Source organism: Miniopterus natalensis, chromosome 6 (genome assembly GCF_054644295.1).
Source record: "Miniopterus natalensis isolate mMinNat1 chromosome 6, mMinNat1.hap1, whole genome shotgun sequence".
Classification (NCBI taxonomy): Eukaryota; Metazoa; Chordata; class Mammalia; order Chiroptera; family Miniopteridae; genus Miniopterus; species Miniopterus natalensis.
The window spans coordinates 84057392-84084279 of NC_142086.1; the positions used below are offsets into that span (position 1 = coordinate 84057392).

Below are 26888 nucleotides of genomic sequence, written 5' to 3' on the forward strand. Positions count from 1 at the left end.
TGACCCTATTAACATTATAAAACATCCCTCTTTACCTTTTGTAATTCTTTGTCTTGAAGTCAGTCTTATGATTATTAATAAAGTCACTCCAACCTTCTTAAGCTTACTGTTTGCATGGTGTATCTTTCTCCCTCCTACCTACATGTGTCTTCATAATTAAAATGTGTCTTAAAGAGCCCAGCTAGTGTGGCTCAGTTGGTTGAGCGTTGTCCCATGTACCAAGAGGTCACCAGTTCCATTCCAGGTCAGGGAACATGCCAAAGTTGCAAGCTTAATCCCCAGTAAGGGGCGTGCAGCAGGCAGCTGACCGATGTTTCTCTCTCATTGATGTTTTTATCTCTTTCTCTCTCCCTTCCTCTTTCTCTAAAAAAAAATCAATCAAAAACATACTTTAAAAAATAGAAATAAATAAACAATAAAATGTGTCTTAAAGAGAACATACACTCAGGTCTTAAACTTTTTTTTATCCATTCTGACATTCTCTGCCTTTTAACTGCAGTACTTGGTCCATTATCATTTAATGTAATTATTGATTAGTCTAACATTCTGATCAATTTTGTTTGGCTCTTTCCTTCTACCTTTTGTTTCTCTATTCCTTTCTTTTCCTTCCTTCTTTTGCATTAATTGGATCTTTAAGTTTAATTTATCTATTGCCTTTCTGGCTATACCTCTTTGCCTTATGTTTTTAGTAGCTACTCTGTAGGTTAAAAATATACATGCTTAATTTAGACATCTACTGAGCTTCTATTATACCATTTTACATTAGATGTAGAAATACTGCAGTCATATAGATCCATTTACCACCCCTCCATTGTCCTCTATGCTAGTTGTCAAATGTATTACATCAATATATACAAGATTATGCATGATGTCATAATTTTTTCTTTAAATAGTCATATATATTTTAAAGAAATTAAGTGAGGAAAAGTATTTTAAATTTACTCAGATATTTTCCATTTCAATCCTTCCTAAAAATCCAAGTTTCCATCTGCTGTATTTCTCACCACCTTCTGGGACTCCCTTTGACATTTTTGCCCAGCAGATCTGCACTATGACAAATTGTCTTCATGTTCTTTTATCTGAAAATGTATTTTACCTTCATTGTTGAAGTATATTTTTGTTGGGTACAGAATTTTGGGTTGACAAGTATGTTGTTGTTTTTTTCTTTGAGCCTTTAATAAATATTATTCACTCTCTTCTGGTCTCCATAATTTCTGATGAGAAATCCATGGCCATTTAATTCATAGTTCTTCTGTATGTAAAGTGTGTTTTCTTCAGGTTGCTTTCAGTATTCTCCCCTTATCTTTGGTCTTTAGCAGTCTATGGATGTGCCAAAGTCTATTTTCATCATATTTATTTATCCTGCTTGGAGTTTGCTAAACTTCTTGAACCTGTCACCAAATTGTCTTTCACCAAATTGGGGATCATTTGGCCATTATTTCCTCAAATGGTTTTTTCCACTCCATTCTCTCTTCTTCTTCTGGGAGTCCAATTATACATATATTAGACATTTTGATATCATCTCACAGGTTCCTGAGCCTCAGTTTTCTTTTTTCAATCTTTTTATCTCTTGTTCAAAGTGGATAATTACTACTGACTTAATTTCAAGTTCACAGAACTTGGGAACATGATGAAATATAACTAAATTCATTATGGCTGATCTTTGAAGGGTTACTGTGAACTAGACAAGCTAAAGAAAATATGCCATTCTAATTTTCAAAAGAAATTTTACTAATTAGAGATGTCTATTCCAGTTGGAATTCAAGGAAATAAGGAAAGTACTACTACTGAGAGCCCATACAGTATAGGAACTATATTGTATATATACCCTTCTACTTAATCCAGGTCACAACTCATTAATATAGGTACTATTGTCCATATTTTACAGACAATGGTACAGAGGAACAAACTAGTTAAGTACTTGTCCCACTAGTAAACTCAACAATGGGGACTTTAACTTAGAATTCCCATTATAGTCCTTTCCTGCACCCATCTCATTAAAAAATTTAGAAAATCACCAAGAATTAGACATGTCAGCTAACCTGATTTGTTTTTGTAACAAGATTAATATGTAAGTAGATACTGGAAGTTTGGGGGATACAGTATACTACAAATTATGCAAAGCATCTGTTGGAGGTAGTATAATATTAGGGGCTAAGAATTAAGGCTCTTGAGTCAATGCTTCTACCACTTCACTCTTTGCATGGCTCTGGTCAAGACATTTCAACTCTCTAAGTGATAGTTCCTTCAGCTCTTAAAATGGGAACTATAAGAGTATCTGCTTCATGGGGTTTTGGTAAAGACTGAAATGGAAAAATACACATAATGCATAGTACCTGACACAGAGTAAATGCTTACTTAATGTTAACTATTATTATTAAGGTATGACATCTCTCTGGACAAAAGATGAAATATTATGAGGTAATAGTGATGAAATAATATGAAATATTGTAAATAACAACATATATTAGCCTCATCCTGTTCAACTTCTATCAATGTCTGCTTTTGCTTTATAATTTTCCAATTATCTTCTGGAAAAGAAATACTGTAATGGGGTCGCTAAAGAATTATACAGAACAACTAGCTCAAAAAGAAATATGCTTATCATTTATAATAGGTGCTGGAGACTGGAAATGATAAGAATGTATGCATAGGAAATTGCTTAAATAAATTATGGTCAAACTATATGAACCCAATTAAAGACATGGTTTTAGCAGACCATTTGATTGCATGGGAAATGCTCATTTCACATATAATGTAACCATAACTTACATATGTTGTATAGGAGGGAAAAAAAACTAGAAGGAAATATACCAAGAGATTAACATGATCTTTTATAGATGGTGGGGTTATACATGATTTTCATTTCCTCAGTATTCATTACTATATTTCTAAGTTTTCTGTAATGAACAAGAATCTTCTTATAATTGAATAATATTTTGAGAAAAATTAATTTAAGTAGTTTCACGTACCCTGGCTGGCTTTCTATCAAGGTTTTTGGTCCTTCAGCCCTAAAGTTTTGAGCTCCAACACGGGGATGGGAAGAAACATTTATAATTGGAGATGCTTAGAGAAAAGATGACATGGGGATAAAGGAGGCCATAATAATTATCTTCAAATAGCTATTTTAACTAACTAATCTAGTTTAACTAATTAACTAATCTTAACTATCTTAACTAATAACTATCTTAAATATCTTAGCTATCCTTTGGGAGAAAGTTAAATTTTCTCTATTTGGATCCATGGCCAGATTTCCTTTATGGAATGGGATGGGTTTAAAAGGATCCATCTTGGGAGGGAGCTATCTTAAGATAACTGGAATGAGCTGCCCCAGGTTTTAAGACCTCAATACATATTTGTCAACTGAACAAGTCACAGCAGCTGCTCAGCATCGGGTGCTCAGACACATCCACAACAGCACAGAGAGCCTCGGGAAGTTGGGGTGACTGGCCTTGCAGGCACCTCACAGATCTAAGAGGGTTTGAGAGTTCTAGTATCCACTGTTCAGGTGATTTTCGGTTTAGCAGATGTGAAATCCTTCATTCTATCCCAGTTAAGACAACTACATACCTGCCCAAATTCCACAATCCGCACTCCACCCACTTTACCTTCCCAAGACACTCATAAAGTTCTGTGGACTGCGGGGCATTCTCCACCACAGCTGAGTCTCTACTCCATGGAGTCCTCCATTCTTAGTTTGGGGGTTCTGGAAGCTCTTCCAGCAGAGGTTGTTCCCCTCAGACATCACTCATCCCTAATTGGAGACACCTGAATAACCACCTGGGCGATCACCCCTGAGACAACAGCTGCTTAGTTTCACAGAGGCACGGGACCCACCCAGGTTTCCCTGGGTTCCAGAAGGAACCCCGAGTAGTCCTCACTACTGTTAGTCTGGGGAAGTCACGAAACTCTGAATGGTGCTGAGTTCTATGAGTAATATGCACATAGCTTACACATGACACATAACAACCAAGAGACAGTGTATTCCATTTTGATTGTACAGGAAACAGAATGAACTTATAACAGATAAAGTTAAATCCCCATTGCCTTAAATTCTGCTAGAACTAGGCAGGGTTTAAAAAGAAACAGTCCAGCCAACCAGTCAGCCTGCCATAAAGATATAAGTGCTTCTAGTGGGCTGGGCCTGACTGTCCTAGTTGAAAGGACCTTGGACACTTCTTGGCCAGTGGTCTTGATACTTGTGCCCTGAGACATCTGGGCTCTGAGAAGGCCCCCCAGCCCCATTTGTACAGTGAGGTACTTCATTTGAAAAGGGGTTTGTTATTTTTTTAAAAAATAATTAAGGCAAGGATCTAGTACAACCTTCTCATTTTACAGATGAGGAAACAGGCCCAGAGAGGTAGGGTGATTCACCCAACATCACACAGTTGGTACGGCAGAAAGAAACAGATAAAGTTACAGCCTGAGTGCCTGAGTTTCCAGGGTCACTGAAACAGCCACCCCACCATGTAGTTTCGTTTTTTATTTAAATTCTGTACACACATAGTATCCAGTTTTAAACTGTGAAAACTACATTAGCATCCAGGTGAACTCTGGATCCAAAGGTCAGAAAAAGAGGTAGGTGCAGACCTCGCCACAAATTCCTTCCCCTCCTGTCTCCTCGCCCCTTCCCACGTCCCAGCAAAATACTTCTCTGCCAGGCAATGACTTCATCGTTTTCCTTCTCGCTAATTTGAATACTCTTGTGGGAGAGCCAAACAAAGAATGAAAATGATGAATGACTCCTTGTGCAATGCAGAAAAAATGTGGCGTTTGGGATCTCAAAGTGACGGAATACCCCTCATGCAGAAACAGAACATGCTTCTCTCCAAAACAGAAAGCAGAAACAAGGGCATTTCAGAGCTCCGAGTGTGTTTGGCCAAATGGTAGGTGTGTAAAAGATTTTAAAGGGGCAGATGAAAGCAAATCAACCCTCACCTCCAAAGCAGGTAAGTGTTTTATTGGAAAGGAAAACATAAGTTTTTCTAAGTGAGTCACAAAGAGCCAGAAGAGAAATGGAAAAGGGAGAGAGGGATGCTGAGCAGGGCGAAGGAAAAACATCTGCTTGATCATCCAACACATTTACAGATTTTTACCAAAACATTTTTCTTTTACCCAGAACTTGGCCTCTATCTTCTCACCACATGTATACAGGTGAGCGATCATACTTGAATTATTGTGAACACTAAATTCTAAGAATATTTAATATTTTTCCACTTAGAAACTAATGTTCATTCATAAACCAAGTAGGTTTTTTCTGCATTCACAGAAGTGTTTTTTTTAATTGAAATATATTCAATATATAACATTGTGTAAATTTAAGGTGTAGATGTTAATTTGATACATTTATATATCGATTGCCACTGTAGCAATAACTAGCTGGTCTATCATGTTACAAAATTGTCATTTTTTTAGTGGAATGATTAGGTTCTAGACTTTTAGCCAGTTTGATAGTTACATTACAATACTGTTGTCTCTGTTCACCACACTGGGCATTAGACCTAAAGGACTTATTTACAGGCACACCTTGTTTTACTGAGCTTCACAGGTACAGCATTTTCATCAACACCGAGGCAAGACCTTCCACCTGCAAGATCATGACTTGCTGAGGCCTCAGATGATGGTTAGCACTTTTTAGCAATAAGGTGCTTTTCAATTAATGTCCACTGTTTTTACAAGACACAATGCTATCGCATACTTAACAGACTGCAATATGAGTGACTCTTTATTGTCATATTCACTTTACTGTGGTGGTCTGGGACTGAACCCACAACACTTCTGAGGCAGTCTGAGTAGTACAATGTGCCTGTACTACTCCTAAGTTTCTACCTCAACAACATCTGTTCTAGTCCCCTCTTCCCATCCTCTGGTGATTACCATTTTGCTTCATTTTTATGAGCTTTTTTAGATTCCACATATAAGTAATATCATACAGTACTTAACTTCTTCTTTTTTATCAATTTTTTTTTTAATATATCTTTACTGATTTCAGAGAGAGGAAGGGAGAGGGGGAGAGACAGAAACATCAATGATGAGAGAGTCATCAATCATCTGCCTCCTGCAGGCCCCTGACTGTGGATGCGCCTGCAACCTGGGCATGTGCCCTGACCGGGAATCAAACCGTGATCTCCTGGATCCTAGGTCGATGCTCAACCGCTGAGCAACACTAGCCAGGCTTATTACTTGTTTTAATATAATAGAGGCATCTGACAAAAAGAATATCAAATACATGTATACAATCAAGGAATTCCACAGAATAAATAGATGAGGTGCTTAAAGAAATCCAAGAGCATAAAGCAACATCGAACCCATGCATTCATCTGATTGGCATGGAAGGGTTAGGGGTCTCAAAGAAGATGTGGGTAATGCGTGAGGCACATCCACGGGGCTGAAGGAACTGTCCAAACGGGAACAAGTGGCTCTTTCAGGTTGACTACTGTTACCTATGAAAATGATAAAGTGTTAAGATTTACAAAGAGAACATCTGATAAAGAGAACTGGTTCCACATATTTTAAGGGAAACACAAAGACGGACAATTGACTGTTTTCTCACCTTTCAAGAAAAGCTAGATTAAAACAACACTTTTTTTTTTTTTTTTTTGGCAAAATAGCAACCAGAGATGAGCCATCATGTTTCCAAGTATGTTGAGAAAAAGCTGTCAAAATTGTCAACAAAAATTCTACCCCAACCAAACACACAGGGCAAAGACAAGACCGATCTGTTTCACGGACACTCCCGGTGCTGCCGTTGAAGGATGCACTGAGGAGGTAAAAAGAGAGAATCACATCCAGAGTTTAAACAATGATGACAGTTCAAGCCACGTGAGCTGAGAGCTTTGCAGACATACTTCAGTGTGGCCTGGCCCTGCCCTGGGAGGAATGCAGGCTCCTGGAGGGGGGGCAGGCAGCCATGTCTGTTCCCGCTGGGCACACGGCCGGCCTGGAGAGAGATCAGCCAAGTGACTGAACTACACGGGAAAAGAAAAAAAGCAGAGACTCACCAGCTACATCATACAGACAAGGAAAAGGAGACCCGAAAGGCTCCTGACTTGCCCAAAGTTCCTCACGCGGGAGAAGACGGGACCCAGAGCAGCAATACCCCGCCCTAGGACCTAAGCCCCGCGCTCCAACCAAGGCGTCAGGTCCTCAGTAATGCGAAACGAGCGAACACGGAGAGACGGCCGTTTCCGCAAATACCTCCCACAGCGGACACCCACCATGCTGTCTAGTTTTTTCCCTAAAAGTCTGGCATGCCCTCAGAAGATTAGGATCGGCACCACTGAGAACATGCAAAAGCCTGTGCTGGGGCTGGCCGGTGTGGCTCAGTGGTTGAATCATCCTGTGCACCAAGGGGTTGCTGGGCCCGGGAGGTAGGCTCAATCCTCAGTAGGGGGTATGCAGGGGGCAGCTGATGGATGTTTCTCTCTCTCCCTCTCTTCCTCTCTCTCTAAAATCAATAAAAACATATTTTTTTTAAAAAAGAACTTAAAAAAAAAGACTGTGCCGGGGTTGGGAAGAGGGCTCCAGAAGAAGGGCACCCACTGCTTCGGGCACAGCAGAGTCCCTGCCATGGGTGCATGCCCCTAAGCAGGTGGTGCCTGTCGCTCACGGGACATTGGCCTGGCAGATGCCTTCAGTCCCACCCTTCTGTGCAGTCAAACATGGGACTTTCAAGCTGACCAAGAGTTAAATGTTGTCCAGCGTTGAGAGAGACTGAGAAGGTCCAATTCTGCTGAGAACGCCATCTAAACAGACACACCACAACCATCCTAAGATGGCAAACATCCCCGTAAGTTGACCCTACTTTTAAAAATCCGTGACAAAATGTAAAAATAGACATCCTAGAACACAACCGATTAATGTGGAAGATCTTTGGAAAACAGGAGGCCACTTTACAATTCAATTCCAGGAGTTTGGCGTGGGAAAGGTTAACTCAATCAGGCGTTGAATTGGGACCAAAAAAAAAAAAAGCATTTGCCGGAGAACTTGCCAGAACAGCCCTTTAGTCATGACCACCCGAGTCAAAGGCTGGAGTTAGATTCTAAACCTTAATTTAGAAATAAACATTAAAATGAAACTTTCTTTAAAACTCTCCAATAATTTTCACTTTAAAAGTACCAAATTGGCCCATAAAAAAAGCTCACGCTAATTATTCCAGAGCAATCAACTTCTTTAAAACCCTTTATTTCACAATTACGCTAACATCCCATTAATTTGGGACACTCGCCCATGTATTTATTCTTTGCTCATTACCTAGGTGCACATTAAGAGAACACCCATAACACAATACAGGCATTAATATGTAAAACATCAACAAAGCCATCTGGAAAGCTAATGAGTAATCAGGGGATTTCCAATTAAACTACAGAATTTTCCCTTAGAATCTTTAGGACAACACTGTCAAGTTCAATCTACTCACTTCGCCTCCAGAATCAATTTTTCAAACTTTATGACAGGTCTAATCGCTTCCACCTGTGTCTCTAGCTTGACTCTTGACTGGCATGCTACCAGCCAGGGTGAAAATGTAGACAAAGACCCCTATTAGGACCCGGCTGTTTCTCTACTGTGAGGTCACTCAGCCATTAAATTAGTTCCAGCCCAATTTCTGTCCTCTCGGCCTCGACTTCAGGGAGGAGGGTGCGGAGTAGTGAGTGAGGGGAGCAGCGTCCGAAGAGAAGGAAAGGAACTGAGCAGACAGGCATGTAGAGAGGTGAAAAGCTGGGATGGGCCCCAAATTCGGACACAAAAATACTATCTTTCTTAAATTTCCTCCAAACGTGCTTTTTACAATGATTGTATGGGTTTGTCTGTGCCTCTGGTGGTAGAAGTCAACTAAATTTCATACAGTTTCCTCAACTATCATGAGGCTAATCAGAAAACCAGCGTCTTCTAAAGACGCTGGAAGTTACTGGGCAACAGAAAGGCTGGCTGGGTGGCAGGTGCTGGCCTGGGAGTGCCACATGGTCAAAGGAGTAGCGCTGAAGGTGCCCCAGGGAGCATCCAGAGCCCCCCCCCATCCCTCAGCTGAGGACAGCAAAGCCCAGGGGCAACACTGCTGCAGTTACAGAGCAAGTTAGTGTGGAGCCTTCAGTTCCAGCATTTTCCAGGCCAGACTGAGCTTTATAGCGTCAGGAACAATGACTGACACATAGGAGCAACAGCTCAAGAAGGTTCACTGACCAGTCAACCTCTCTCCCTGCACTGTTACTGATGGGCCCACTGCTCTCTACCCCAGCTCCCAGTGCTCAGCCCAGAAGGTGACCAGAACCCCATGAGCTGAATGTGCCCTGGGACTCACTCCTTCTGACGCCCAAGGAGGCGAGCAGGGCAACTTCTCCATCTCTCTCCACCACCCCCAGCACCTGGCACAGTGCCTGGCACCAGGGATGCACTCTATCCATGCTCATTCCGTGAATGATGAAGGCAAACTTAAGCCCAAAAAATCAAAGGACTTACAAACTGTTAAGGAAATAACCTTATTTAATAAGGAAAGAGAAATTATTCTTTACAAATGAAAAGCAGCCACCTGTGGCCAGGTGACTGTGGGTGCAAGAGCATGCAAAGCAAATCACTATCAGTGAGTCTGAGCACCTGGCTCACCACCCTCTGCTGCACACATGAGTCCTTTCAGTGTCTGCCAGAGACTCAGGACAAGTCATCAAAAAATATACAAGTCAAACAGAAGAAGATTCCAGTGATCACCGTGATTCAGTCACCCCCAAGCTCTTCAGCTCCATGGCCCAGCCTAAACACCCTCCTCACAGCAGAGGGCCAATCACCACTCCTCAGGAGGTGAAACAAGTGTGCGGTGCTGCTGTCCTCGCCGGGACAGAGTGGGCACCCGGAGGCACTTTCCCGGCAGTGCCAATGGATCAGCAGTGGCCCATCCACACCCCCAGTCTAGAGCCCACCCCCACCTACAGCTCACATGTGCGGAGGGCTTTCTGGGTCGGCAGCTGGAGGACGTGACTGTGGAACACAGTATAGTTCACTGGTCCAGACAAAGGACTGAACCCATGCCCTTGGGACTCTGTCCAACCAGCTAGGCTAACAGGTCACAGGGAAACCTACCAGGGAACAGCACAGAAAGGAAAAAGAAAGGCATCAAAACCGGCATTGCACCCAAAAGGTGTTACCCTGACAACAGAGTAGACAATGCAGTTCACAGTCAGAAATACATGTCAGAGAAAATGACCAGAGGAGGGATACAGGGGGAAATTACCTTTTCTAACCAGACGGGGTAGGGGTGGCACAGCCAGGTCAGACTACTGGGGAAACATCACTCACATGGTTTTCGCTTTTTATTTTTATTGGGGGGGGGAGAATTGCCTTAATTTCATCATCAGCAAGCAATTCCCATATTTCCCTGGGCTACTGGTTCCCCCAGAGCTCCCTCCCCTCTGCTGAGGCACTAGCACGGCTTCAACAGTCACAGGGCGGGCCAGGAGGTGAAGGCAGTCAGTCAGTGGCTTCAGGACCCGCCTGCTCTCACACCCAGACATCAAAAGACAGCGTTCAGTGTCTCCCTCCAGCCACAGCAGCTCAGCTGGGTTTGCAGTCACTGAAAAAAATATGACGTCCTCCAAACTATGTGTCCAAAGAGAAAGTTCCACATCCTCCTAGATTTACAGTAACGTAAGAAAAACACCTCTAATGGCACTGATTAAGCAGTAAAACAAAACTAGTGTCACCACTCAAATAGTCATCTCCACCTATGATTTCAAATCCTGCAGGCACTGGGGCTGCCACAGGCTCCAGCTACCTTGTTTAGCAGTCAGGCAAATGAAAAGCAGCATGGATACCTGGGGCTGTGTCCGAAATTGCTGGTCGCCCCCCAGGATGCACTTTCAAGAGCAGAGACGAGTCATTAGAGACAAGGCTAAGATCATCCACAGCGCGCATTACTACGTATACCGTTACTATGTTCAGGTGCGAAAGCTGGACAGTGAAGAAGCCTGATAGGAAAAACTGGATTCGTTTGAAACATGGTGTTGGAGGAGAGCTCTGTGGGTACCCTGGAGCCCCAGAAAGATGAACAAGTGCATCCCAGAGCAACTTAAACCTGAATATCCTGGAGATAATGACAAAACTGAAGATCTCCTACTTCAGACACATTACGAGAAGGCAGGGTTCTTGGGAAAAAACAATAATGCTAAGAAAAATATAAGGCTGCAGGAAAAGAGGAAACCCAAATATAAGATGGACTGACCCCATAAACGAAGCCCTTAGCATGAGTGTATAAGAGCTGAGCAGGGCCCTGGCTGGTGTGGCACAGTTGGTCGGAGCATCGTCCCGTGCACCCAAAGTCTGCATGTTCAATTCCTGGTCAGGGCATGTGGCTGGGTTTCCAGCTCGATCCCCAGTAGGGGGAGTGCAGGAAGCAGCCAATCAATATTTCGCCCTCATATTAATGTTTCTCTCTCTCTCTCTCTTCCTCTCTAAAATATCAATATAAAATAAATTTTTAAAAAACGGCTGAGCAAGGCTGCTAAGGACAAGACATGGTGGACATCACTCATTCATAGGGTCACCAGGAGTCAGAGCCAACTCAATAGCACACACCACCCATGTAACACATATACTTTCCCCTCCTTTCTTAGAAAGAGAATTCCCAACGTTTAGCTGGTACAAGTCCCAAGGGGGTTGGGGGGGAGGATTTTAGAAACCTTATAATAAAGATCTATATCTGATTTAAATTTCCCTTCTATTCCAGTCCATTAGGAAAGAGCCGCTCAGTTGCCACAGAAGCCGTAAATGTAAAGAGAGAAATAAGCATGGAGCAAACCCAGTCCAGGGCTTAGAAAATCCATCCTGCCCTGCCTAGCTGACCACTGATGAGATGTACCATGCAATTATTATAAACATTGAGAAACAAGAAAGATCCCACACACGCTGTGATGATAGAGTTTGACTCAGTTCCAAGGATGACCCCAGGCACTGAAAGATGAGGTATTTAATTAGTCCATACATGTGAAGTACATAAAAGCCGTGTCTGGAAGATAAAAAGCTTTGCAATGCGTGTTGGCTATTAATATTGTTATTATTACCACAATACACTGCGTTTCCATAAGGATAGCTTATGTAGGATCAAATATAACACAAATTATTTTGGTCTTACTTTTAGAAAGTAATGAGCCATATGTTTTATTTGTCTATCTCATGATCCCTTTGTGGACAATTCTAGGCCATTTTGGCACTACGGTGACCTCTTCAAGTTCCTTCTCTTGAAAAAGGCTACAGCCTCCCCTAGAACGTCTCACCAGGCTCGAGGACTCACCAGGCTGCAGTGAGTAACCACCTCTGAGGGTAGGAAGGAGCCTATGTGCACAGGGGAAGAGGGTGTACGTCGAGGGTAAGTCATGGTGAGCAACATTTACTCAGCATCTGCTCTGTACCCAGCAGAGGGACCAAGCGTTAACCCTCAAAGCCGCTGCACTCCGCGCTCTACAAAGACCAGGTAAGAAGAGAAACAAAAAAGATTCCTAAATGCCCTTGGAAAAGTTAAAATATTTTTCTTTCATAAAAATAGAAACTCTTAATTCCTACAGAAGTTTCCAACTCCACTGTCATTAAGCTCAGCTATACACTTTTACAAACCCACACTGCTTAAGACAGAATTCTTATTTTTTAATAGAAAGTTCAGTATCAAAAAGAGCTTACCAATATTCAGGGTACTAAAGCAGTGTATTTTCATGGCATTATTTTCCATCCTAAACACGGGCTCCCCAGGGTATAACCCAAGCACCTGATCACACGGAGCCTCAGCCCGCCTGATCCAGCAGTGCGCTGCCAGGCATCTTGGTAACGCACTGCCCGCTACAAAAGCTCAGAGACCATTAGTCCCATGTTTCGATCCTTGAGCATAAAATAGTCCTCACTCGTGTCCATGGAGGTAGTAAAAACAGTCTGGAAGTGCCAGTGTCTTTCCATCTGCATTTCACTCCCCAAATCTTGTGGTAAATGCCATGGCCTGAATTTCTTTTTTTTTAAGAAAATGTAATTATAATGGGTCACCCCCCATGATATAATAAGCTGTTCATCTGAGTAACAAAAGATTACCACAGGGTTTGTACCAGCAAGTAATGACTGTTCCACCTACAAGAACAGGCATCTTCTCTACTGGGGAGCGGGGTTGGCGGGAGGGGAGTGGAGGCAGGAGAGGTTTGGAATACTGGAGGGAAAGTACCAATGACAACACAAAACTCGGTCAACAAGAACTGTTGTTACCAAGACTCACACTCCCCTTCCTACTACCCTCCCCCCCCCCCCCCCCCGACTCTGCCAATCCCCCTACAATGATTTTCAACTGCTGAGCCACAAGAATGTTGAAAACGTTCAATACCCGACTATTTAGCCAGGGGCACTGACCTCTTTTCCCTCAGACTGTCAAACACAAAAATGACAACAGCCAACACAATAGCCATCCGGTGTAAATCAATACAAATTATACCTATTTTTTTGTGTCAGATTGGCAAAAACGATACTTTTTGGTGTGCCATGGAATTTTAGTAACTAGTTTACGTGCCGTGACATGGAAACAGGCTGGAAATCGCTGCCCTGCGAAAGCTCTTTCCACATCCTCTACACACGCTAAAGCTGCCATTTCCAGGTACGAGGTATCAGTGTGCTATCAAATTCCAGGAATTATTAAGAAAAAAAGCCAAAACATTTCCATATGTTCCATACGTTGAATTATGCATCTAGCCATGCAGTTTATTAGGGGAAAGTGTCTAGAAATGGTGAATCTGGGGTTTTAGGGGGGAGTCTTTCATTCCATGCATTTTAGTCCCATGTTGAGGAAAGATGCTTTTGTTGTTCACTCCCTTTCTAACCCTACTTTTTAAACTATCTCAAAATAAGAGTATTAATTAATACTGACTAATTTGTGAGTTAAAAAATTCCTTTCATCTGTTTTCCATTTTTTAACCTTTAATCAAAGTCCAGGAAACAGAAGGAACAAAAAAGGAAAATTTTCAATAAATTTTGAACATCCACATGGGATTACAGAGTGCCCAAAAAATGTCTTGGACAGGAACACAGCAAAACAGGTTTTCAAAGTACAAAGCTCCAATTTGGTTCAATTAAACACAGTTTACATGTTGTTCAGATTTGCTATCCTGACGCCCTTGCAAAATAACGTAAACTAAGTGTTTAACGCTGGTTCTGACAACACGAAAGTAAAACAGTAACTTGAACAATGATGCCACCTGTTAGAAGTGTCTTTTCATGATGTTCTTTTTCCCCAAGGACATTCTGAAAGGCCTGATTAAAAATAGAGTCACAGGCACAAAGACAGCCCATTCTTTAAAACACAAACCTTTGATCAAAGAACTTCACTTCTTCCTATATTTGGACTCTTCTAGGACAACGGTACACCTACCTTGCTGATGGGTTTATTAAGAGTTCCTGTTCTATGGGCCTGTCCCTTCTCCCCAGCACTGGTTACAGAGAAAGAGCCTTCAACATAACTGGACTCATCTGCACAGGTCCACAACTCACCCGTCCAGAAGATTCATGGTGGTGGATGTCACTTCGGCAAACAGAATTACTTTTCCAAGTCGTTTTGTCTGCAAATTTTGTCGGTAGATCTCTAAGTTAAAATTTTCAGAGGAGAAGGCCATTGTGTCAGTCACCACGGGTACAGCAGTTGGGGTGACTTCTATTTCAGATGTGTAGGATGGGACAAACTTGAGGGAGAGCTTGCTGGATGTTATTACTCCTCCTGGATCCACACGTTTCTCCAGCCACTGCATAAAAGGATCCCGGATTTCCTGTGTTGTAAAGACAGAAATGGAAAGGTCATAACGTGGCATTATGTTAGATGACCATAAGATGCCATTTAGGTTACATAAGTACTTCCTAAGTCATGACCAATAAAAATTAAATTACTGTATTCTGAACACTTAAACTATTATACAACAGACACCCGGCTGGGGTGGTTCAGTGGCTGAACGCCAACCTATTAACCTGCAGGTCCTGATTCGATTCCCGGTCAGGGCGCATGCCCAGGTTCAGGCTCAATCCCCAGTAGGGGGCGTGCAGGAGGCGGCTGATCAATGATTCTCTCTCATCACTGATGTTTCTATCTCTCCCTCTCCCTTCCTCTGAAATAGTAATAAAAAAAGATTGGAAACATTATACAACAATAAGTATGCTAAGTACTGCATGCTTATACTACTAAAATAAACTGTTCAGAAACCAGGATCCAAGGAAATGAGTAGAGTTCATTAACCTACTTTCTATCCTAAATTCTACAAAGTCCCCTCCAGCTCTAGGGTTCACTAGCAATTCTCCAGCCCTCTGTGTACCCACCAGTTGCCTCATTGGCTACATTTATCCATCTGAGGAGATTTAGTAAATGAAACACAGCCATACCTCTGATTCGGCATTGGATTCAAAATATTTACCATCTCTGTTTGTGTTCGGTCCTCCTCTTCCCAAGAAACACCGAAAAGGTTTCCCTAACCTCTAAAGGTTTTCTCTCTCAGAGACACATTGCCCTCATTGTAAATAATCAGGTTAGCTGTGCCTCAGTCGTAACAGTGTAAGTTGCCAGGCAACCAGAAGTGTGTAAATCAGAAAATGAACCCACAAAGACATGAAATACAAGCTCTTTTTTTTTTTTTTAACCCTCCCCTGAGGACATCTTTTTCCATTGCTTTTTCAGAGATAGTGGAAGGGAGAGAGAGAGAAACATCGACATGAGAGGGACACATAGATTGGTTGCCTCCTACACTCACCCCAACCAGGGCCGGGGATCGAGCCTGCAACCAAGGTATGTGCCCTTGGCCAGAATCAAACCTGGGACCCTTAAGTCCTCAGCTTGAGGCTCTAACCACTGAGTCAAAACGGCCAGGGCTACAAGTTCTTTTTAGGGGTGTCTCACACTCAGTTAAATACACTCAAAGAAATAGTAGATAACCTTCTCCAGTGAAACAACCCCAGTCTTACCACTGTAGTTTACAAACTGGTATTTTACAGCCAATTTCACATTGGCTCAGTGTCTTCACACACAGGATGGGACACACAGCATCTTTATAATCAAAAGATGAGCTCCTGGAAGAGCAGGACTGACCTCATCTAAGGAGGGAATTGCAATCCTCGGGTGGACTTTTATTCTAAGCACCAGAACCACCAAGCAGAGCAAAGCGTCAGGTAGGGTGTGAGATGAATGTTCTCCTCGCCTGAGGGAGATGCTTCCATCCCAGTCCCAATGGGGCAGTCTGACACACCCTTGCCTAACCTGTCCAGATTCCTCCTTAGATGGCACTGCATCCAGCTTGGGTTCCCACAGAGCCTGCCTTCCTGCTTCCCTACCGTGATCAGCCACCAATCCCAAGCACTGTCACCCCAGAATGACTGGACCTGGACAGGCTTCTAGCTTGGGTGGCACATTGCTGAAACCAGTCTATCCCCACAAACATGCAGGTCAGCTATCACCAACAGACAAATGAACCCCGGGACATGTTTTAATTGGGCCACCCATTTTAAACTAGTTACTATCACGTAAAAATCAGGACATTTCACACCAAATTTCCTGCTGCTTTTAAAGAAGTGGGAACGCTTTCCCACATGGCAATAGCTGGCTGGGGCCAAGTAGTACTGCCCTCATCGCCTGGGGACACAGCTGGACTCCTGTGTGCTACCTCTTCTGCCCCTAGGCATCCGGGTTTCAGACCACTCATCTTGGCCCTGGCACCAACCCAGCAAGCTCTCCTGTGGGGCCTGGACAAAGCTTCTATCCAGTTAGGTCCGTCTGAGGCCATCGAGTGACTCTAGTGACACTGACTCTCAAAGTGGTAGCGGTAACAATTCAGCAATTCCTCAAAAAGTCAAAGAGAATAAACATATGACCCAGCAATTCCCAAGTATAACCCAAAAGAAATAAAAGCAGGGACTCAAACAGATACCTGAACACCAATGTTCACAGCGACATTACTCACAGAAGCCAAAAGATAGAAATAGCTCAAGTGTCAGTAGAATAATGACAGATAAATGGATAAACAAAATGTGGCGTCTATCCACATGGAATATTATTCAACCATGAAAAGAGATCGAGTTCTGACAGATGCTACAGCATGAATGGACACTGTGCTAAGTGAAATGCCAGACACTGAAGGACAAATGTCGTATGATTCCGCTTATGTGAAATACCTAAAACAGGCAAATTCGTAGAAATAGAAAGTAGACTAGAGGCTACCAGGAGCTGAGGGGAGAGAAAATTGGGGAGTTACTGATTCATGGGTACAGAGTCTCTGTTTGGGGTGACAAAAGTTTTGGAAATAGATAGTGGGGATGGGATGGATGCACAACATTGTGAATGAAATTAATGCCACTGAATTTTACACTTCAAGGTGATTAAAATAGAAAACTTTATGTTACGTATATTTTATCATAATTTTTTAAAGAGAGAGAGAGAGCCCTAGCCAGTTTGCCCAGTGGTTAGAGCATCGGCCTGCAGACTTAAAGATTGCAGGTCCGATTCTGGTCAAGGACATGCACCTTTACAGGCTCAATCCCCAGCCCCAGTCGGGTGCGTGCAGGAGGCAACCAATTGATGTGTCTCTCTCACATCGGTGTTTCTCTCTGTGTGTCTCTCCTCTTCCCTTCCACTCTCTCTAAAATATCAATGGAAAAAATATTCATGGGTGGGATTAACAGGAAAACAAGAAAGAGAGAGAGAGAGAGAGAGAGAGAGAGAAAGAGAAAAGAGGTCAAGGTCTCAACCCATTTCCCCCCCAAGAAGCTCCCTGTCCTCTGTGCAATCAGTCCACTGCCCCCGGTGAATGGCCCTGCAGACACAGAGGACAGGGAGGGGCCCTTACTGAGCTTTCCTCAGGGTTCCTCCTTGCCTAACCAGCAGAGCAGCAACAGAGGCCACTCAAGTCACTTCTCAGAACAAGACTCCCCCCACAGACAGAGGAGTGACTGGCAACATCTCTTGCTAAGTGAATTTAAGTTCTGTTTCATCGGACACGAGACTGGATCTGTGGTATGAAAGAGACCATTTGCTGCGCACCCCCCCAGAAAGAACGCCACACTAGGTGCTTAAAACCCGGACCCTGATCCTCAGCAAGCGGCGCCTCCACAGCAGAGCACCAGCCACAGAGGAGGACAGGGCACCCGAGACAGCGTGGTGGTGCCCACACTACACAGAAAGTCCCAGGGCTAGGATGTGAACCCACGAAACCAAACCGGCCTGCTTCCCAAACCCTTGCTCTGATTCCTACCCCACATCCTCACAAGAAGACCTAACCCAAAATGAAGCAACACAGCAAACGCCCATTTACTATAATCAAAATTTGACGGCATCACAAAAAAAGATACAAACTCAATATAATGTGCAACTATGAAATAGCAGTAAAACAGAGGTGTGGGGGGTGGAGCAGGGGAGGGGGGGCAGGCAGGGGGAGTAGATGGCTGGCAAGAGGGCCTCAGTGTGAAGCCTGGTCCACCATTCATTCACTGGCTGCCTAGCTGGCAGGTCTGCACAGAGAAACAAGGTTTTATCATTTAAGTGAGTTACTCCTCACTGCTCTAGGGTTTCAGGCAGAGGGAATATTCAAAAGGATTCAACCAAAGGGCTCCTTATTGGAACTATGGGCAGAGTTAACAGAATCAAAGCACAGAGATGTGGGCACCTGAACCAGCCATGGGCCTGAAGGAGCAAGAGGCCAGAGCCGTGCAGGGGCTGCAAGCCAAGGGCAGAGAGGAGAGGAAATCCGTCCACCTGTCTCACCTGCTGCCAGTGCGACCTTGTGGCCCAGAGCAGTCAGAGCCCAGGAAGGGACAGAGAACAGGGGAACAGGGGAACCTGGACAGTGACGAACACACCTGCTGGGAGAGAGCCCAAAGCCACTGGGAACTGGCCGAGGGGACTCGCTCTGGAGGGACTGCATCTCCCACGCCAGCCCTGAGGCCCCATGTGGGCCCAACAACGAGATGAGTTTCTACACATCCTGGTCCTTCACTAGTGACCAGAGCGTACCAGAGATGACAACCCTGGGACACCAAAGGATTTACGACAGATGGGATCAGGTATCTCAATCTGCACTCGTCACAGTCATTTCTAGGTCCCCAGTGCCTGGGACACAGTAGGCACTCAATAAATGTCTGTTACGCTGTATTCCTTTTATTATGTAAAGGTATCGCTCGGGCTGAGGCTCTGAAAGGCCACAGATTTACTGCATTTTTTGTTACCTGCCAACTAGCGAAAGAGCACAAAAGGCTGGGTGGACCTGTAAAACAGAGGTAATGAATAAGTCATTTCTAACAAGGCTGGTTTTACGGGCATCACACCTCTGCTGGGCCAACTGGGCTCGTTTGAGAGGTGAAATCCATTCTCTAAGTGTGGGGACCAAAAGAAAGCCATGGCCGGCACTAAAAGAAAGGGGCAGCCACCACCCCTACAGGAGAGGCGCTAACTTCCACTGGTGGGGCTCGGGGGTTTGGGTTCGACACCCGTAGAAGTCTCCAGAGCCTTCATTAAGCCTGCCTGCCTACAACGCCCACCATTCGGCCCCGTCCAACACAAACAGGCTTCTGACAGAGCTGGGAACGTGGCGTGGGGAGCCCAGGAGGCTCTGCGCCTTGAGCCCGGGTGCGAGTGGGACACCTGTAGGCGGCCCTGCCCAGCTCACCCTGAGGCGGCGCGTCCTGGCTGACACACGCGCATGCACACGTGCACAGGTGTGACTGTCCACACCTCCACGAGCGCCAGGCACAGTCCTGACTTTGAGGGCACCACAAGGCCACACCACCCTATACTATTTGCCCCTCATCTGTTGGCCTGGCCTTGACTCTCTGGAGAGCTCTGCATGGGGCAGGGGACCCCAGCTCAGAATCGGGTCAAGAGCACTGCCACCGACCAGCTGGGAGGCACTGCCTCTTCTGGGCCTCTGTTTCTTCTTTTTTCTTTTAAATCCTGACCCAAGGACATGTTTGTTTGTTTTTAATTGATTTGAGAGAGAGATAGGGGGAGAGAGAGAAACAACTATCGGTTGTGCCCCGGACATGACCTGACGGGATCGAACCCGCATCCTACGTGTATGCCCTGACCAGGAATCAAACCCGCAACCTTTGGAGTACAGGACAACACTCCAGCCAGCTAAGCCATCTGGCCAAGGCTCAGTTTCTTCATTTTTAAGTCAACTTCAAGATTTAATGTTTAGTCCCAAATATTTACTCCTCAGTAAAAGCTAGAACAACAACTCTAGGATTCCAATATTAAAATACTGTATACATGGTGCCTGGCAAGAGAGAGTGGCCAGTTGGAAGAGAATTCAGGAAAAGCTGAGAGCTTTCTACCTAGTCCGCCTACATTAACAAAGTTTCATTTGTTCAACTGCCATCACCATGACGCCCCAGAAAACGCAGAGAATCCCAGAGAATACCACATGGGGATGGGGACTTGGGACACCACCCTAAGTGTGCAAAAAGAGGGCAGATATATGTGCAAGCACTCAAAAGAGATGGTCTAAGAAGTCTTCACTCCAGAAAGTGCCACTGGTGTACGGCAGGAGCAGCTGACCAGCCAGCGGGCACCTGGCATGGATTCTAAAGTGGAAAGCACATTAATAAAAGATAAAACCCTTCCCACTTTCGCCTGAACTCCATCTTGTCAGTTCTCCTCAGGCACATCAACAGCTGATTCTTTCAGACTGCTTAACATGGTTGTTTATGGAATTCCCGTTACACCTGAATAAAGGGTGACTGAGCGAGACTGGGCCGGGCAGCCAGCAGGAGCTGGCTGGGCTGCTTACTGCTGGCCTGTGCCCGAGGCCCCGCGGGTCTCCCAGACACAGGAGCAGAGGGAGAGATTCACAGTACATTAGTGGGAAAAGCCAAACGCACTTACTAAATGCCTAGTGTGGGCAAAATACTGGAAAAGTGATACAAAGATTGACAACATATGGTCCTTGCCTTCAAATGATCTTGAATTACAGTTTAATGGGGCAGACGGATACCCACATAAATAATACAAGAGCATTTGTACACTACTTACACTTTGCCAGAAGAATTCTTATAGAAGCAAATAATCAGGTCCAAGGTTCCAAGTCACAAGACTTGGGTTAAAAAGTTGAAGAAAATTTGCAAATCCTGTAACTCATGTGTGATCATCAGTGGAATTTTCCTCGAGAAGGAACAGAATCCTTTTTGTTGGACATAAAAGATCCACTAGTTGTCCTCATAGCATATGGCTCTAAGAAGATGTTTTATGTTCTATAATGTAACATTTTTAAGTTATATTGTAAGAAGTTTATGCATGTTAGTCCATGCAAAGACAGGATGTACCCATAGTCCAGTAGGGTGACAACTAGCCACCCAGAACCATTACACACCAGTAGGCTACTGGTTTCACTTCAATTAAAAATAAGCCAGGGCCGAGTGGAAACTAGTGCCACACCCCGGACACATCCTAGAAGCAAAAAATGTTGAAGGCTCATGCTCTCGTAAACAACTTACGCTAAGCCCTGAGCTTTGTGTTTCACATAAGGGCAGTAACATATGCATCTTTCAAAAAAACCGAACCCTTTATCAAAATATGGCAAAATGTCAACCAGGGGCAAATCCAGGTGAAGACTACGTGGGATTCATGACCTATTCTTTCACCCTTTCTAACACTTTAATTTTCCTTAAGAAGTTGGAGAAAACGAAGGGATTTGCTCCAGAAACTCTGAGGCACCTGCCAGATCTGACATTCACTGTACATTTTTGCTCTGCTGTTAATCCTGGAATCATCAAAGATGCAGTTTCTGTGTAAAAAAATAAATAAATAAAAAAACAAAGCAACCACCAGAAACACCTTTTAGCATTTCACACCTCAGGTGAATCAACAGGACCCTGTTCATGCTGTCGACATTTAGGCAGGGCTGCTAAGGCCGCTCCAGGCAAGACCATCTCCCAGAAAAACCCAAATGTTGATCACCAAGGGCAATTCCTCCAGAGGCCTGGACCCTAGAGTCCAAACGCAGGAAGTACTTTTCCCGAGCACAAACCCCAGAGCGTTTCACGAAGCTTCTCAGTATGCGTGGAATCGGTGTATTAATAACAGCTTACTGGCACTGAATGAAAAACACACAAGTCTTAATCTTAGGTCTTGAATTGTGTCCAGGGCCTACGTAATACCTGGCTGGAAGGGACACAGCCGTGAGCATGCTTGGTGACTGGAGGCTGTGTAGTGAGACCTGAGTTTTCAAACCAGGATTGGTAGCTTAACAAAATTTACTGGTTGTAGAAAAAGTAAACTTGCCTCCAGGGAGGTGAGCTCAGCCTCACCATTCTGACAGCAGCCCCTGGTGGCCAGTTTAGTAAAACGTGTTGGCTCCAATGCTGAAAGTTCTGACCTCGCCTTAATGAAGGCTGCAGCAAGCAGACAGGCCACTCTAGGTAACAGCTGGGGGGGGGGGGGGGGGGGACAGACTAGGGAAGCAGCAAAAATCCAAAGTAAGGGGCACCTTTGAGTCACATAAATTACCAAGTCATTAGGGTACCTGTCTTTTTCATTTAATAATAAAAAAATTTTAAAAAAGAGTACTGTCTTTCAAAAGTAGAAAAAAATAGAACTTATTTTAAAAGGGCAAGATGGCAATAAAAGGCAGACAATGCTTACCTTAGTTCGAAAGTTATCTTGTTCCTTAATTGTGTGAAAAACCTTTAAACAGTCAAGGCGCCCAGATTCCTATACAAGATAAAGTATGTTCTTCCTCACACAGCACACTGGGCGCACTCATTTCCACATCCCAAATGCTAGGAACTCCCACTGTAATATAAGGAGTGTGGCAGAAACCCCTAGAAAATGCTATCATTCATTCAGAGAATCAAATAAAATAGTAAAGACTGTGAGGTCTGATTTCTGACACGGATTCACACCATTTCACTGACATAAACAACACAGCGTTCAGAGGCTGACAGTTGGCTTGAAAGGCAGGCAGCCGCATGGAGAAGCCACGGGTTCCAAGCTGACTTCTTCGTAAGGTGCACTCTGTCCTCTGCATGAGAACAATCTGGAAACAATCTGCTGGGCAGCTGCTCTCATCAACAAACTGTTTATTGTAAGAAAGTGGCTGGGTCAAAGGCTAAACATCAACCTGAACCGAAAGCATACGGAGCAAAAATCAATCCCACCCATGCAAGGGAAATCCAGGACTGCGCAGGCAGAAGAGAGGGCGAGGAACTCCTGTTTAGTTCCGAAAGGGGACCGTGGAACAAAACTCCCGTCAGTGGGCAGGGTTGTTTTGCCCATTATTACCAGTGGTTATCTGTTGCTATTTTCAGAATGGCCTAATAACGGGGCTAAAATATGGCATTCAAAAGAGGCACACAAATCAACTTTCCAAATCACTTCCCCAAGAAAGTTACAATGGTTTATATCTCACTGCTTCCTTCTCACATTTGTTTTACGAAGGACGGACATGCATGGGTGACGCAGCCCAACTTTAAAGATGTCTCTCTACTTAGAAACTGAAGCGCTGGCTGCATAAGAGATTATATGAAGGAGCTGTTTTGGTTTTAGTGTGACAGTGGTATTTTGGTTATGTTTATAAATAGCGCTCTGATCTTTTAGATGCACATACTAAAATATTTACAGGTGAGAGATCTGATCTGAGATTTGCTTCAAAATAATACAGGAGGAGGAGTAGGTAGGAGCGAATGAGGTAACACTGGCCAGAATGGAAAAGCATGAAGCGGTGTGCTGACTACGCAGGGGGTCAGTACATTATTGTTTACTTTTTGTATGTTGGAAATTTTCTGTGAAATAGAGTGGGGCAAAAGCAGGCTTACAGTTGTTCGTATGGAAAATAAAACAATAATTAATAAATAATAATGTAAGAATAAACTGTGTTTGCGTATTCACAACTGTAAGCCTACGTCTGCCCCACCCTGTATTTTCTTTTACTTGTACAGCTACACAAAATAAAAAATGTTTTCTTAAATATAAGAAGCATTAACCTACCGATGAGAATTTATTACTTCCCCCTAAGTACACATACAGCACGGTATCACTAAGTGTACAACAAGACTGTTTCTGAGCAATGTCTGAAACTCAGCTGTTAAATTCCAAGTCGAACACAAGGCACAGGAAAAGGTATTCAGTGATCCCACTGGGTTTGGGATCTGCCCGGCCAGAGCCCGTCAGACACAGCACCACAAGGTGGTTCTGTGGTTTGACTGCATCGTGGAGCATGAGAACATGAGTGAGCTGGTAAGAAAACCTACTCATACACATAATGGGCACCATGCTCTTAAACAGCCAATGTAGCACACAAACTTTAACTTCACAACTTGTTTGCAAATTTGAGGCTGCTATACTATATCACATTGATAATTCTTAAAACAACGGGAAAATTAGTTTGAGAGAGAAACAAAATAAAGCAGAAGCATAACTTTCTTTCACTGTGCTTAAATGAACTGTGGAAGGAGGTTATCAAGTTGTTCCAGTATAAAGATGAAAATGGTTATAAATCACAAATTCTTAGAAATGAATGTGTCCAAAAGAATTACTTTAAAAGATTTAAAAATGTATCATTATTATTATTATTGCATCTACGTAATTGCTTTCCTAGAACCAGCATGACACTGCAGATTCCTGGAAAGGATGTGAGAGGTCATCTCACCGACCCTTCCCCAAAAGAACAGAGAGGTTTTGTAATGAGAATTCAGTGGCACTGGGCTGTCCTTTAAAAAGCCATCTTCTGTGACAAGCCCATTTGGCCAATCTGAGACACCACACCTAATCCCATCATCATGGAAGGAAAATGGCCTAATAACCAGGCTAGAATATGAAGATTCTCAAAGAGGAGAATCTTCAAAATGACAAACCTTTGACCTTTAAAGCATTTTGTGGAACTAAACAGCCAAAGAAAAAGGTAAATCATCGTGTATATCAGGGTTGCCTATGGGAAGCAACAGTCTAGAATAATCTAGGCAATTCCTAGGGTGAAACAGCCTGGACATTCCCCACTCTCCCACCTCATTCCCGCCCCCCCAAAATGAACCATCATTTTTTAATTTATGAAACCACGATTTTACTGTTTTCTTTTAAAAGACATTTTTAAAAGAAATATTTAATAAGTGTTTTCATATTTACTGAGATTAAAAACAGGAGGGGAACTAGCAGTGCCATCATTCAATCACGTAATAAGTGCTGTATGTAAGATTCATTTTTGCTCAAAGAAAACAACTAGTCAAGTACTTTTCTATGGCACAGAAGAGCAAAGCTCTGTAAGTTTTCTACGAAGGATATTCCATTTTCATTTTACTGTTTCAAACTTTTACTTTGCCTACAGGAAGCAGCCAGGTTTAAACTAGAAGTTTTTACAGTTCAGCGCTCAAGAAAGACCTGTGGTTTGTGATACTGACAAGCAGCCCAGTGATGCATCCACTCAGAATCCTGCTGACTGGTGATGGTCGAGGCCAGTCCATCTTCCCACGAGATTCTATGTAGGATCTGAATTTAAATCTTGGGATGTGAGTGCTAACACAATCATCTCTTCACCTACAACCCCTCCCTCCCCACACTTGGACACGTGCACTTAAGACACACAAAACTTACACCCATACAACAAAATTATGTTTCAGTCTAAGTCAATGGATGAGTGCCTTTCCTTTTTAGTAGAATCGCTTGATGTTATAACCTAAGTCTCTTCATTCTCAGGCGCAAGGGGGAGAAAGGACTCTCCACAGAGGAAAGTTCTATTTCATCAATTGTACAGCATTTTCTTGAATCTTTAGTTAAAACAAACATACAAGTATATATTTTTATACTCATGTTAAAATTATAAAGATTCAAATACCACTAAGGATTATCAATTAAAACAAATGTTCTGAAGACTAAGGTGTTTGCATGCGAAGTCATGTTGCTCAATTGGTCAAAAGGGGTTTGAGCTCTAGAATTATTTATGAGGGAGAGTATCTTCAGTGATTAATAGGCACCAAAATTATAGTCTGTGCCATCAATATTTCTTCTACTGATTATATTCTTAAACTGAAGCCTGAGAACGTTTTCAGAAAGGAAAATACAACACAAGCAGGGGGATCCTGCAGAATTGAACAAGGAGCATTCAGTACCTGGAAGGCTGTGTGGCCACACCGGGAATAGTGGTGCCTGGACAGATGCATCTACTCAGAAGCAGCTACAGGGGCCGAAACAAGAACAAAACTAAGGAAGTGACTTGCATTCCCTTATCTCTGAGAGAAGGAGACTGATTGGTGGACAGATAGACAGCCAGACAGACCAACCCTGGCTGAGCGTTCCCACCGCTATGCTGGCCTGCTCTTACGAGGAAGCCAACGAAACCTTCACCTGCACTGCCCGGGTCCCGCTGCTGAGACGCGGCACAGGAAACCGCCACCTGGTCCCCGCTCAGGCAGGGCAGACAGCAGATCAGACACCATTCAGGCCCACAAATTGCCTGTCAGTCTTGAAATCCAGAAACACCATGAACATTTTTTCAAGACAGAATAATTCTTGGAGCAACATTCTCAAATTATTAGCATGAATGGAAACACAACTATCATTCCCATCCCGAAAAGTGAAGGACGACATTTATCGACTAGAGATCAGGTCTCAGAGCCCAGTGCTCCTGAACTGAGAGCCACGCTCCCCCGATTCTGCTGCTATCACCCGCCCCTCACCGCCCTGTGGCCCTCAGCTCTACACCTGATCACCATCACAAGGTGCGGGCCCTTTGATCATGCTCTCTAACCCGGTCCCAGTACGCTCACTCCCTGGCATGTCTTTTTTCGACTTGGGAGACAGAAATCTGCTCTGAAGAACGTTGCAAGACTTCCCAGAGGCAGCTTCAATCGACTTCCCCAGGAGCTACCGCCATAATCCATACCGCTCACACATGGCAGCTATTAGGGTGCTGATGCAGAAGGCAAAA

At 43.7% G+C, this 26888-nt stretch overlaps 1 protein-coding gene across 3 annotated transcripts in view; it reads right to left on the minus strand.

Moving 5' to 3' along the window:
* HLCS (holocarboxylase synthetase) overlaps nucleotides 1–26888 on the minus strand; it is a 154957-nt gene that overhangs the window by 97956 nt on the left and 30113 nt on the right. For all 3 annotated transcript variants that reach the window (XM_087818402.1, XM_087818401.1, XM_016220627.2), the window contains exon 6: nucleotides 14500–14771. In XM_087818402.1, the coding sequence (XP_087674528.1) occupies nucleotides 14500–14771 (272 nt within the window). The remainder of the gene's footprint in view (nucleotides 1–14499; nucleotides 14772–26888) is intronic.